This window comes from Haliotis rubra, unplaced genomic scaffold, assembly GCF_003918875.1.
Source record: "Haliotis rubra isolate DU_JTF1 unplaced genomic scaffold, ASM391887v1 Scf871, whole genome shotgun sequence".
NCBI lineage: Eukaryota > Metazoa > Mollusca > Gastropoda > Lepetellida > Haliotidae > Haliotis > Haliotis rubra.
Window position 1 is genome coordinate 199,035 of NW_025767603.1, and position 14,328 is coordinate 213,362.

At 45.3% G+C, this 14,328-nt stretch overlaps 1 protein-coding gene across 2 annotated transcripts in view; it reads left to right on the plus strand.

Moving 5' to 3' along the window:
- LOC124263213 (caspase recruitment domain-containing protein 10-like) overlaps positions 1–14,328 on the plus strand; it is a 77,110-nt gene that overhangs the window by 13,060 nt on the left and 49,722 nt on the right. For both annotated transcript variants that reach the window (XM_046697797.1, XM_046697798.1), the window contains exons 2-3: positions 4,649–4,835; positions 5,812–5,940. In XM_046697797.1, the coding sequence (XP_046553753.1) occupies positions 4,649–4,835; positions 5,812–5,940 (316 nt within the window). The remainder of the gene's footprint in view (positions 1–4,648; positions 4,836–5,811; positions 5,941–14,328) is intronic.

Sequence of the window (14,328 nt, forward strand, 5' to 3'; positions counted from 1 at the left end):
GGTTACTTGGCATATCTTCCTACGAACCTCTGTTCTAATACTGCTATATTTCCCTGTTCTGGTAAAATCCCCTAGCAGCAAAAAATCGCAACACGAATTATCGCCCTTCTTTCTATCCAATCAGAACACGTGTTACATCAACTAAGATCCAACTTGACTAATACAAGCAAATGTGTGGCCACAAATATCCTTCCTCTGCTGGGGACATGTGTTCAAGTGACTCACAAGACATTTAATGGCTAGATTGTTCGTTGTCAACGAGGTCGATAATTGATATGAAGGGTGGATTTTGTCCATTTTTTTGTTAAGAAGAGGTGGATTTTGTCCGGGGTGGCAATTTTGGGGTGGATTTTGTCCGGGTGGATTTTGTCCGGTCACCAATTGATATCCATCATTACATGACTGTGTTCTGTCTAGAAGAAAGGTTTGCGCATTGCGCAGGGGAAGAGGTTTTAGTTTTCCCAAAGCGTGCGGAAATAACCGAGACCTTGCGAATGATCACATTTGAAACGTCACTGATTGCACAACTAAATCTGATTGCAACCAATCACGAATCCTGAACACTCACACCATGATAGGGCCGTATTAGAACAGATGTTCGTAAGAACATATGACAAGTAGCCTCTGTGGGAAGAGAATGACTATATCACTGTCATCAGACACTCATCTAGGTCTCTGAATTTACTGTGCTTGAAAGTCAAACTGAGAAAAATTATTTTGATTAAAATAGTTTTTCTTGTTTCAGTAAAAACTTAATTTATTTCCCACATACTGCTTGTTTTCGAGTTCTGTACATGTCAACATATAATGTAAAGTCAGCCTAAAGAAGATCTGTCATGTGACCACCAGGAATTTACCCGATGTGAAACCCTGCATCCTACATGCATAAAAATCGCAAATGAACACAAAAGAATTACATACTGCTGCCACTGGGATACAGACAGTTTGTAGGTCTTAAGAATTTTTGTAGCTTTTTCATAATTTGATACCACATAAACAATTAAGTAGTTCCAGTGCTCGCACTTGCATTTGGGGAATTTCATGTCTATACGTCACTTACAGCTGATGAGCATGCCCATTTTGACATCACTTTCTTAGATTATGCATTAGGAGTCATGGCATGGTTAAACAACTACATGTGCAAGTTTGTTTTTGGCGGGGCATGTTTGAGTACGCCTTCAAGCACAAAGAAGGACAAAGTTTACACATGATATTACATATTACATACGATAAAAAGAAGCAAAGAATTAAGCTGTTTATGGACTTAAAATTGTATTCAATGTTTGACATTTCTCTGGGAAACCAATTTTCTGAACTAGGACTCATACACTTCAAGTTTGTTAGTCCTCTGCGGGGTATTACACGATGCGCAAATGTGCACCCAGTATGCAGAGGAATGCACTATATTATTCACTGTGCCCACAACACATCTACAGTGGAAACTTGATAAGTAAAATTTCAAGGGACTCGCCAAAATTGTTTACTTATCAGGTATTTCTTCTTTGAGTGGCATTTTAGAAGTTGGGAAGTACAATACAGAACACACTTTATGGATAACAACTTATCCATAAAGTTGTTATCCATAAAGTGTGTTCTATATTATCAGGTATTTTACTTATCCAAGCTTATAAAAACCTGCAAATGACAACCATGTGCATGTATATGTATACAGCAGAATAACAGACAACGTTTGTAAGTAATATGAATATTGGATAAAGTCACTGACATTTACTAATTGGTCTACTCACTGATACTCGCAAGCTACATAAAACAATGAACAACTTATCAGGGCTGGCCTCCAGTTGTCAGTGTATTGTCAACTGCTTGACGCCAGCGAGCTGTAAGTAGGATGTTTGTTTGACTAGAGACTGACACGACTGCCCCTCATGTCGGATTATGTGGTGATCGCTAATTTAGTTATCCAGTCTCTTTTGTTAAGTAATTTACTTCCAGGGATCGTGAGAAAACGTTTAGTTAAAGGTCACATGCAACGTAAAACACAACTTTGCAGATTCTGATACCTTTCTGTATGGACTTACCGAAACAAATCGTCAAAAATGCAAATTCAAGTTATAAAGTTGAAAAATAACGCCATGAAAAAACCCGCGCGAAATCGGAGTTCAAACGTTTCACTAATTTTCCCCCGACTTTTCTGGAGAAAACTGGTTTCAACATCTGGGCTGCGCTCATAGCATGTGCGCAGTGAAATAGGTTCGCGCAACTTGGAAGCGGGCTGTCCGGTGAATACTCGGTGAAGGCTTTGGTGTGAGCTCACAGGCGCGAGCTTTTTATATGTTATGACAGTAAATTAACTGTTTATATAATTTCATTTGTCTATTTCACCACACGTTCTTCTTACCGAGTCACTTTCTCAGTTCGATACTTAAAAGTCCCCCAGTACTCTCCAAAAGCGCACTGAGCATATGACAACATAGCCTATGGCGCTATTTATAAACCCATATATATATAAATATATATATAAGTGCTCGGGTCGGCGGTTCGAGTTTGAACCCCGATCCTGAAACACCTGGGAGTAGCCTGACAATGCAGGGTTCCCCTGGTGTACACGGGTAGACCTCGGTGCATCGAGGTGATCGGTAGCTCCGTCACACTCAACGGCCTCTTGGCCAGGGCGTCGATAGACATCAGGCCAAGACCTGAGCTAACAGCGCCGGGGATCTGCTCCATATGGGGGGCCAAAGCCCAGGTCGGCGCTTGTCCGATCCCCAGTCCCGAGACACATGGGAGTAGCCTGGCAATGCAGGCTTCCCCTGGTGTACACAGGTAGACCTCTGAGCGTCGAGGTGATCGGCAGCTCGGTAGCTCTGTCACACTCAACAGCCTCCTGGCCTAGACATCAGGCCGAGACCTGAGCTATTGGCGCCCGGGATCTGCGCCGTACCAGGGCCGAAGCCCGGGTCGGTGCTAGTCCCCAGGTTCAGAGAGTCCGAACCCTGGTCCCGAGACACATGGGTGTAGCCTGGCAATGCAGGCTTCCCCTGGTGTACACGGGTAGACCTAGGAGCGTCGAGGTGATCGGCAGCTCTGTCACACTCAACAGCCTCCTGGCCTGGGCGTCGATAGACATCAGGCCGAGGCCTGAGCTACCGGGGACGGGGATCAATGCCGTACCGGGGCCGAAGTCCGGGTCGGTGGTAGTCCCCAGGTTCAGAACGTCCCCGGAGCTGAAGCTCGTCCCCGGGAGGTCGGACCCTTCCCGGAGCCAGAGCTCGGGTCGGGACCTCCCCCAATTGATGCGCCGGTGCAACCTCTACCCGTAGACCGGGTACCAATCTCCTTTCGGAGTCTGGAAACCACATCTGAGATAAGAGCGTGCACCGACGATCTCCCGCTGCTGCTATAAGTAAGAAAGCAATCGTTAGTGTAGCAACATTGTTTGTGGGGGAGGCGTAGGCGGGGGGACGATAAAGGGATTTCCTTAGAAGCCTTTCATCAAAAATTATCTCCCGCCTGAAGCAGATTAGTGAAAAACATAAAATCTGCATGCTTGAAAGAATGCGCATGAGGAGCAGAAACCCAGGCAAAAGACACAACCTCGGCCACTATGAGCCACATGGTGTGTAAACGTATGAAATGTGTATATGTGTAACATAACGCAACATAATGTAACAGAATATTGACGCAAGGGTGCTTATTATGAACATCCTTGAGCGTCGTGAGTGTCCTCGGCTAAACACCGTCCTGTGGTGGCAGTGTGCATGGCACAACGCACAGGGCTTAAACTGCAACAAACAGAACCATGCCAGTGTTATTAGCAGGAACTGTGACGCAGCAAACATATAAGTAAATAGCAATAAATAAAACGCACAGGTGATATTTAAATGCTACAAGCTACAGCCATTTAAATACTAAACATACAATGCAAAGCAGAAAAAAAGGCTAGCCGCACCTGCGTGTACATACTAGCAGGGAGACTATATAACTATATGTTGTAGATTATCCCTGATACTATAGTGAGTAAAGTTGAGTGATACAAAACGAACACTATCAAAAAATTATCAACAACGACTTACCACCAAATTCGCTGAAAAGAGAGAATTTAGGCAAGCCTACCATATATGCAAACATAATATATGAACTCCCTACTACAAGCTCCAAGATCTAGCAGGAAACCACGATCGCGCGGTCCGCCATTTTGCCTGCCACAAGGCTGGAAAACAGAGAACCCACGGCAAAGTTACAACAAAAGATGAATGAGAATATCAACATATGAAGTCCATCTAACGCCCGTGCGTAAAGAAAGGAACCATACATACAGATTGAGACTCTCTTACACTCATTGTATCGGTAGGAGAGCAAACTCGAAACGAACACCACGCACGTCTATTCAACAGAACGACAGCATGAAAAGTTAGGTACGAGGTAGACGGCGACAGTTACCTGCTCTTGGCTTTAGGGGGTCTGTTGGGGCCCTGTAGGGGTGGTCTCACAAGACAAAACGAGTTTTTTTGTTTTGTAAATATTTTATTGCAAAATATAGTTACAACTGTCGTAGGATTTAAAATGCATATTTAAATGCTTATATGTACCCCAAGGAGGACTTCTTCTGAAAAAGAATGCTATATATGATGTTTAGCTGTCTGAATGTACTATAAATTTGTATCCTTGATGAGTGTTTCTGTTCCAGTTGGACTATAGTTCCTTGACAGAAGAGAACTTTTGTGACTTCCTGGAGGACCACTTCAATGACCTCATTCGCTCCGTCTCTCCTCCGGTGTTCTTTGGCCAGCTGCGCAGTGCTCGCGTCCTCAGTGAAAGTGACTGTGATGAAATTAATAATTTCTACTGTAACCCAACACGAAGATCTCGTGCAAGTGAGTGGCACATATTAATTATCCCCCACAACGCGTTTTGCGGGGGGTATTAAAATGGAGTGCGTGCATGCGTCCGTCCGTCCGTGCACATTTGTCTTTTCCGGAGCAGAACTCTAAAACTGTTTCTTCACCAAACTTGGCACATATATAGATCTGGTGGTGTACTGGTGCCTTTTGCTAGTTTGGGATTTCTGAATAAAATATTTTTGGCATTTCCATGGCAACAAGTTTGACTTAGACTGAAATTGGTGATAGTGTTCCTTTCTGGAGCAGAACTTTAAAAACCTTTCAAGACTCTCCTTCCACTGTTCTATATACACACCTAAATATTAACTCGTAGACATAATCATGAAGAGTATTTTGCCATTGTGGGGATATTGATGACTCTGTCTTCTTGTTTTTCTTCATTCTGTGTATCATAAACAGCATCAACCTCTCTTGCAACAAATATAGTTCAGTAACACTTGATTTCACTGATATTAGTTTGTTATTTTAATATCATTCTCCATCAATAATTAATGAGTGAGTGAGTGAGTTTAGTTTTACGCCGCACTCAGCAATATTCCAGCTATATGGTGGCAATCTGTAAATAATCGAGTCTGGACCAGACAATCCAGTCATCAACAGCATGAGCATCGATCTGTGCAATTGGGAACCGATGACATATGTCAACCAAGTCAGCGAGCCTGACCACCTGATCCCGTTCGTCGCCTCATACGACAAGCATGGGTTACTGAAGGCACATTCTAACCTGGACCTTCATGGGTAGCAATAATTAATAATACCATTTAGCTATGCTTCATTTCACTGATATTAGTCAATAATTACTGATATCATTCAGTAGTGCTTGATTTCATATTAATCTGTTATTTGAATAACATTCTCTGTCAACAATCACAGATATCATTCAGTAATGCTTGATGACACTGATATCAGTTTATGCTTGGTACTCACCATGGCTGTTTGCTTGCTTCAGGAACTTTCCTCAATATACTGCTGACAAAGGGACTAGATGGGTTCAAGCAGTTTATGGAGTGTTTGGAATATGAGTACCCGCATGTGTTCCAGAAGATCACAAACAGAATTGCTAAATCACCCCCCTCAGGTGAGTCAGTTCTGTCTTGTCATACGTCAACTGGGTCCCTAGCTCTCCCCCTCCACCAACCTCTCCCAACCCAACACACCCTCATCTCACCTCTTTCATTGCAAGTAGTATAAGATAACTCACAGTCATGGATGACAGAGTTTGGGCACAAGGGTTTGCTTAGATATTTTGAGTTTAACATTGGTTCAAGTTTAGCTGAAAATCCGGGCAGGGAGTGTAAGGCTGGGCACAGGGTCCATGGATGGCTGAGGGTGGGTGCCTAGCGTATGGATGATGGAGGGTGGGTGCCTAGCGTATGGATGATGGAGGGTGGGTGACTAGCGTATGGATGATGGAGGGTGGGTGCCTAGTGTATGGATGATGGAGGGTGGGTGCCTAGCGTATGGATGATGGAGGGTGGGTGCCTAGCGTGATGGTATGGATGATGGAGGGTGGGTGCCTAGCGTATGGATGATGGAGGGTGGATGCCTAGCGTATGGATGATGGAGGGTGGGTGAAGAGTCTGGTGCTGGGTGAGTGTGGGTGCCCAGCATATTGATGATTTAGGGTGGGTGAATGGTCTGGTGCTGGGTGAGGGTGGGTGCCCAGCATATTGATGATTGAGGGTGGGTGAAAGGGTCTGGTTATGGGTGAGGGTGGGTGCCTAGTGTATGGATGATTGAGGGTGGACAAAGGGTCAGTGCATGGGTGAGGGTGGGTGCCCAGCATATTGATGATTGAGGGTGGGTGAAGGGTCTGGTTATGGGTGAGGGTGGGTGCCTAGTGTATGGATGATTGAGGGTGGACAAAGGGTCAGTGCATGGGTGAGGGTGGGTGACTAGCAAATGGATGATTGAGGGTGGGTGAAGGGTCTGGTTATGGGTGAGGGTGGGTGCCCAGCATATTGATGATTGAGGGTGGGTGAAGGGTCTGGTTATGGGTGAGGGTGGGTGCCCAGCATATGGATGATTGAGGGTGGGTGAAGGGTCTGGTGCTAGGTGAGGGTGGGTGCTCAGCATATGGATGATTGAGGATGGGTGAAGGGTCTGGTGCTGGGTGAGGGTGGGTGCCTAGCATATGGGGGGTTGGTGAAGGGTCTGGTTATGGGTGAGGGTGGGTGCCCAGCATATGGATGATTGAGGGTGGGTGAAGGGTCTGGTGCTGGGTGAGTGTGGGTGCCCAGCATAAGGATGATTGAGGATGGGTGAAGGGCCTGGTGCTGGGTGAGGGTGGGTGCCCAGCATATGGATGATTGAGGATGGGTGAAGGGTCTGGTGCTGGGTGAGTGTGGGTGCCCAGCATATGGATGACTGAGGGGGTGGGTGAAGGACCTGGTGCTGGGTGAGTGTGGGTGCCCAGCATAAGGATGATTGAGGATGGGTGAAGGGTCTGGTGCTGGGTGAGGGTGGGTGCCCAGCATATGGATGATTGAGGGTGGGTGAAGGGTCTGGTGATGGGTGAGGGTGGGTGCCCAGCATATGGATGATTGAGGGTGGGTGAAGGGTCTGGTGCTGGGTGAGGGTGGGTGGGTCTGGTGCTGGGTGAGGGTGGGTGCAGCTGCATATGGATGATTGAGGGTGGGTGAAGGGTCTGGTGATGGGTGAGGGTGGGTGCCCAGCATATGGATGACTGAGGTTGGGTGAAGGGTCTGGTGCTGGGTGAGGGTGGGTGCCCAGCATATGGATGATTGAGGGTGGGTGAAGGGTCTGGTGCTGGGTGAGTGTGGGTGCCCAGCATATGGATGATTGAGGATGGGTGAAGGGTCTGGTGCTGGGTGAGGGTGGGTGCCCAGCATATGGATGATTGAGGATGGGTGAAGGGTCTGGTGCTGGGTGAGGGTGGGTGCCCAGCATATGGATGATTGAGGGTGGGTGAAGGGTCTGGTGCTGGGTGAGGGTGGGTGCCCAGCATATGGATGATTGAGGTGGGTGAAGGGTCTGGTGCTGGGTGAGGGTGGGTGCCCAGCATATGGATGATTGAGGGTGGGTGACCTGGTGCTCACATGCTGAGATGACCTGGTGCTGATGGATGCCAACATTGGATGGGTGGGTGAAAAGTGCTGGGTGAGGGTGGCTGCCCAGCATATGGTGAGGGTGGGTGCCCAGCATATGGATGATTGAGGTGGGTGCCCAGGGATGAAGGTGGGTCTGGTGCTGGGTGGGTGAGAATGATTGAGGGTGGGTGCCCAGCCAACAGGTAAGGTGAAAGGACCTGGTGCTAGGTGAGGAGGGTGGAGTGCCCAACATATGGATGATTGAGGGTGGGTGAAGGGTCTGGTGCTGGGTGAGTGTGGGTGCCCAGCATAAGGATGATTGAGGATGGGTGAAAGGACCTGGTGCTGGGTGAGGTGGGTGCCCATGGATGATTGAGGTGGGTGAAGGGTCTGGTGCTGGGTGAGGATGATTGAGGATGGGTGAAGGGTCTGGTGCTGGGTGAGGTGGGTGCCCAGCATAAGGATGATTGAGGATGGGTGAAGGGTCTGGTGCTGGGTGAGGGTGGGTGCCCAGCATATGGATGATTGAGGATGGGTGAAGGGTCTGGTGCTGGGTGAGGGTGGGTGCCCAGCATATGGATGATTGAGGGTGGGTGAAGGGTCTGGTGCTGGGTGAGGGTGGGTGCCCAGCATATGGATGATTGAGGGTGGGTGAAGGACCTGGTGCTGGGTGAGGGTGGGTGCCCAGCATATGGATGATTGAGGGTGGGTGAAGGGTCTGGTGATGGGTGAGGGTGGGTGCTCAGCATATGGATGATTGAGGGTGGGTGAAGAGTCTGCACCGTGAGGGTTGAGGGTGGGTGCCCAGCATATGGATGATTGAGGGTGGGTGAAGGGTCTGCACCATGAGGGTTGAGGGTGGGTGCCCAGCATGTAGATGATTGAGGGTGGGTGAAGGATCTGCACCGTGAGGGTTGAGGGTGGGTGCCCAGCATATGGATGATTGAGGGTGGGTGAAGGGTCTGCACCGTGAGGGTTGAGGGTGGGTGCCCAGCATGTAGATGATTGAGGGTTCTATTAGTGTTTCCCCCAAGATCTAAAAGGGCAGGGTCACAGAATTTCAAAATGGGCATGCAATTACAGAATTCCAAGTATTATGTTAAGTTATCCATACCTATGGGATTCTTAAAGACTCAAAGAGCACAGTTATTTCTTTTTACTGCAACATGAAATAAAAACTAAAAACAACCAAGTGTTAATATCAATTATTGTATTAAAAGAAGGGCAGGGCTCAAATAAAAAGGCAGGGCCTGCACCCTGCTAGCAATGCCTAAGGGAAACACAAACTATTGATGGGTGAGTATGGCTGGGGGCATTGAGTATAAATGGTGGTGTGAAGAGAAGGCCAAGGGCTATATTTGGAAGAGTCAACTATTCATGGTACAAAGTGCATAGTAATTCCAGAATATTGATGAATCACTATTGGTGGATTCACAGTGTGAGACCATGCCTGAGTACATTTTCCTGACATTCTACTGTTGACCTTGTAACCGACATTTTGTGTCAACTGGCAAACATAGGAGGAAGTTGTATTCAGCTTTGTTCCTCAAATATGTCTCATTTGATGTGTCAGAGGAAGAAGCTACTAAGTTAAGTAATAATCTATTAACCCATTCAACACCGCAGGCCGAATAATCGGCCACAACGTTATGAGTCCCCAGACACCGGAGGCCGATTAATCGGCCAGGCAGTAGTCACGTCAAAATGAGACATAATTTTAGGAACCTACCTGACTTTTGATTCATATATCAAATCTATCACATTTCACAATGTCTGAAAACACTTATTAAATTTCAATTTATCATATATTATCAGCAGAATTAAAATTATAAACTATTTTTCGCAATGTTATTGAAAACAACGATTCTCGGACACATGCTTCGGCAGCGGGTCCACAATAACATTGTCAAAGAGCAAAGTAACGATGTTTCGAGGAAATTATTAAATAAATTGAATAAACTAATGAATAAAATCAACAACAGCATTCATAAAAGTTGTCAAACGTACATATAAAATTACTATTTCCATCTTTTGTGCGATCATGTAATGCAAGTCAAGTCACTGACAAGTGTCATCTCGGCACTCGCTGCCTCAATCTTCACGCTCGGACACGATGTTTAATGCGAAAATACATACATGAAGCATTTTTGTCACAGGTCATAACCTAGCACGATACATCCAATAAGTTCCATAATTTACGTATAGGTAGCGATTTCTTGCTTAATATGTTCAGAATAGCATTATTTTACCCAAAACTTTTGCCCAAATCTAAAAGTTTTCGTTTACGAGGACGGTATCCATTGCCGTAATATGATTGGCTGCCTTAGGTCACGTGTCTGATTTTGACCAATCACAACCCTTATAGCAGACTGTGGCGAAAAAGCGTCATTAGAAACCAATCTTTATCCAATAAAATCGCTTCTTACAACTGTGAAAATACTCTTGGCAAGGGTACAGTGATATTGTTGATGTTCAGAGCTTTTCGAACGATGCCCGACATCAAGCGATTTGCAGCAGCATGTTATTCATCTGAAGCTTCAAAGCGGATGTATTTCCAGTTGTTATGTTATTTTACCGGCGGAAAGCCACAGATATCGGGAAATAGGCGACCATACATATTGTTTAAGAAATCTTTTTCTAATAATTTTCTGATTACGTAAAAATGAAAATATAAAAGAAAAAGGCACGGGGATGTTATGACATGTCACAAATGGAAAAAATCGCCATAGTTTTTGCTCCTTTTGTGGTTTATCTGGACGTTATAAATGTAAGCTTGCATTTTCATTCAAAAATAAATTTATTTAAGTTGTAGTTGTATTATTTGAATAATATTATAAAAATAAACTTCATATTTATCAACAGTAGGATTAGATCTTTTAAATGGTGTATGGGATGTAGTAGCAATAACGTTGTACAAGCTTATAATTTCCTTCATAAACATAGGCTTCATCTATGACCTCAGAGTCTCTGGGAACTCGGTGTCATGGCAGTAAATGCCTCTGGTTGACTGGTGTTGAAAGAGTTAATATATATTTCTAACAAACTGGGTTTGGGTATCTGCTGAAAAAGTAGAACAAATGTGAGATTCTCACTTTTTATGCTATCAAATGCATGTGTACCCATGTCTCAGTCCCTTGACTTGAGTACCCATGTCTCAGTACCTGGAGTTGAGTACCCATGTCTCAGTACCTGGAGTTGAGTACCCATGTCTCAGTACCAGGAGTTGAGTACCCATGTCTCAGTACCAGGAGTTGAGTACCCATGTCTCAGTACCTAGAGTTGGGTACCCATGTCTCAGTACCAGGAGTTGAGTACCCATGTCTCAGTACCTGGAGTTGAGTACCCATGTCTCAGTCCCTTGACTTGAGTACCCATGTCTCAGTACCAGGAGTTGAGTACCCATGTCTCAGTACCTGGAGTTGAGTACCCATGTCTCAGTACCTGGAGTTGGGTACCCATGTCTCAGTACCAGGAGTTGAGTACCCATGTCTCAGTACCTGGAGTTGAGTACCCATGTCTCAGTACCAGGAGTTGAGTACCATGTCTCAGTACCTTGAGTTGAGTACCCATGTCTCAGTACCTAGAGTTGAGTACCCATGTCCCAGTACCTGGAGTTGAGTACCCATGTCTCAGTACCAGGAGTTGAGTACCCATGTCTCAGTACCAGGAGTTGAGTACCCATGTCTCAGTACCTAGAGTTGGGTACCCATGTCTCAGTACCAGGAGTTGAGTACCCATGTCTCAGTACCAGGAGTTGAGTACCCATGTCTCAGTACCAGGAGTTGAGTACCCATGTCTCAGTCCCTTGACTTGAGTACCCATGTCTCAGTACCAGGAGTTGAGTACCCATATCCTAGTACCTGGAGTTGTGTACCCATGTCTCAGTACCAGGAGTTGAGTACCCATGTCTCAGTACCAGGAGTTGAGTTGAGTACCCATGTCTCAGTACCTGGAGTTGTGTACCCATGTCTCAGTACTTGGAGTTGGGTACCCATGTCTCAGTACCTCGAGTTGAGTACCCATGTCTCAGTACCTGGAGTTGAGTAGTACCCATGTCATGTCTCAGTACCAGGAGTTGAGTACCCATGTCTCCATGTGCCTCAGTACTCGAGTTGAGTACCCATGGCTCAGTTCCTGGAGTTGAGTACCCATGTCTCAGTACCTGGAGATGTCTCAGTTGAGTACCCATGTCCCAGTACCTGGAGTTGAGTACCCATGTCTCAGTACCTGGAGTTGAGTACCCATGTCCCAGTACCAGGAGTTGAGTACCCATGTCTCAGTACCTGGAGTTGAGTACCCATGTCTCAGTACCTGGAGTTGAGTACCCATGTCCCAGTACCTGGAGTTGAGTACCCATGTTTCAGTACCAGGAGTTGAGTACCCATGTCCCAGTACCTGGAGTTGAGTACCCATGTCTCAGTACCTGGAGTTGAGTACCCATGTACCCATGTTTCAGTACCAGGAGTTGAGTACCCATGTCTCAGTACCTGGAGTTGAGTACCCATGTCTCAGTACCTGGAGTTGAGTACCCATGTTTCAGTACCTGGAGTTGAGTACCCATGTTTCAGTACCTGGAGTTGAGTACCCATGTCTCAGTACCTGGAGTTGAGTACCCATGTCTCAGTACCTGGAGTTGAGTACCCATGTCTCAGTACCTGGAGTTGAGTACCCATGTCTCAGTACCAGGAGTTGAGTACCCATGTCTCAGTACCTGGAGTTGAGTACCCATGTCTCAGTACCTGGTGTTGAGTACCCATCAGCTACCAGCTTCACTATGCTGCCCTGCACCACTTCTAACTAATTCTGACTTCAAAACTAGAAAAACATTGACTACCTCGAAAAACATTTTTGAAAAAAAGATTGTGTTCAATAAAATGTGCATACTCATGTCGTTGCATCAGGTCATGAACCCTGAACACTTGTGATGTTGTTGCATCAGGTCATGGACCCTGAACACTTGTGATGTTGTTGCATCAGGTCATGGACCCTGAACACTTGTGTTGTGTTGTTGCTTCAGGTCATGGACCCTGCACACTTGTGATGTTGTTGCTTCAGGTCATGGACCCTGCACACTTGTGATGTTGTTGCTTCAGGTCATGGACCCTGGACACTTGTGATGTTGTTGCTTCAGGTCATGGACCCTGAACACTTGTGATGCTGGTATGTCGGGTTGGGGACCCAAAATTACCTCTTGTAGTTCTCAAAGCATTCTATTTGAAGAAGCATGACTGGACAGATTGGTTAACGATCATTGAATGTGCCATCTACTTCATTTACATGGATGGCCAGTCAGTGACTAATGTGAAATAATTCAATATGTTGTTAGGGAATATCAGAATTCTCAAGTGGTTCACTTTTACACAGAGATTCCAAACCTTCATCAGGCAATTCATTTATTCAAATGTGAAAATTATTATATCCTTCATTACATGCCGGGGGAATATAGTCAATGTCTTGTCTGTCCATGGCATCCATCCATAATCATTGCATTTTCGGAGCATAAATAATAAAACATTCAATAAAATTTCAACACAAATTGGTATGTATATATCAAACAGAACCTACAGTGGTGCCTTTTGCTATTTACAGATTTTTGGCATTTCTATTTTTCTGGATTTCCATGGAAACAAATTGGATTTAGCTTCCGGAGCATAACTCAAAAATGGCTCAATATCTATCAATATTTATTATTCAGTTTGGATGTCATGGACATTATCCTCAACAGATACTGTCAATGTTGGATTTTAGTTTTCAAAAGGAGTTTTGGGTGAGCTGCACTAGATGCTCCGTTGAACTTACTGTGTGCCTGAATACTATATGAAGCAGGAAGAGAAGATATATAATTACATAGTCTTTGTGCCACTTAGCAAAAAATATGGGATATATCCTGACAATATATGCACTCCCTTGTGGTTTGGAATTTCGTCTTGCACCTGTACATGTGTATCACGTTGCCTGACTGCTGGTTCAGTGCATTACACTGAGATGACATTTGTTTAGGTAGGAGTTTTACAGTAATTTGTCATTACGTCTTTGTAGTAATACATTCAGTCCTATGTGAGGGATGAAATCACCTTCTAAGACTACTGTTTGTAGAACACTTGAACAATCAGAGATGTTTTCCTGGTGTATGTTATTGAGCTAGATTTCCATTTCCTTGACTTGGAAGGAAGTTAAACATCATTGGTCACTGAATAGTTGGATAGGTGACAGCACAAGGCGGCTTGACTCTTACCCACACTGCAGTAGATGTCTCATAATGCAACAGACTTGGTCCTTTGAATTGTGCCTGCTGTTCACCCAGGAGTGACTTGATTGTGGTGACATTGTAGAGCTATGAGCCCGGTTTAGAGTGTGAGTGTACTGCATTGCAAATATGTAAATTATTATTTATTTTGAAACAGCATTCCAAAAGG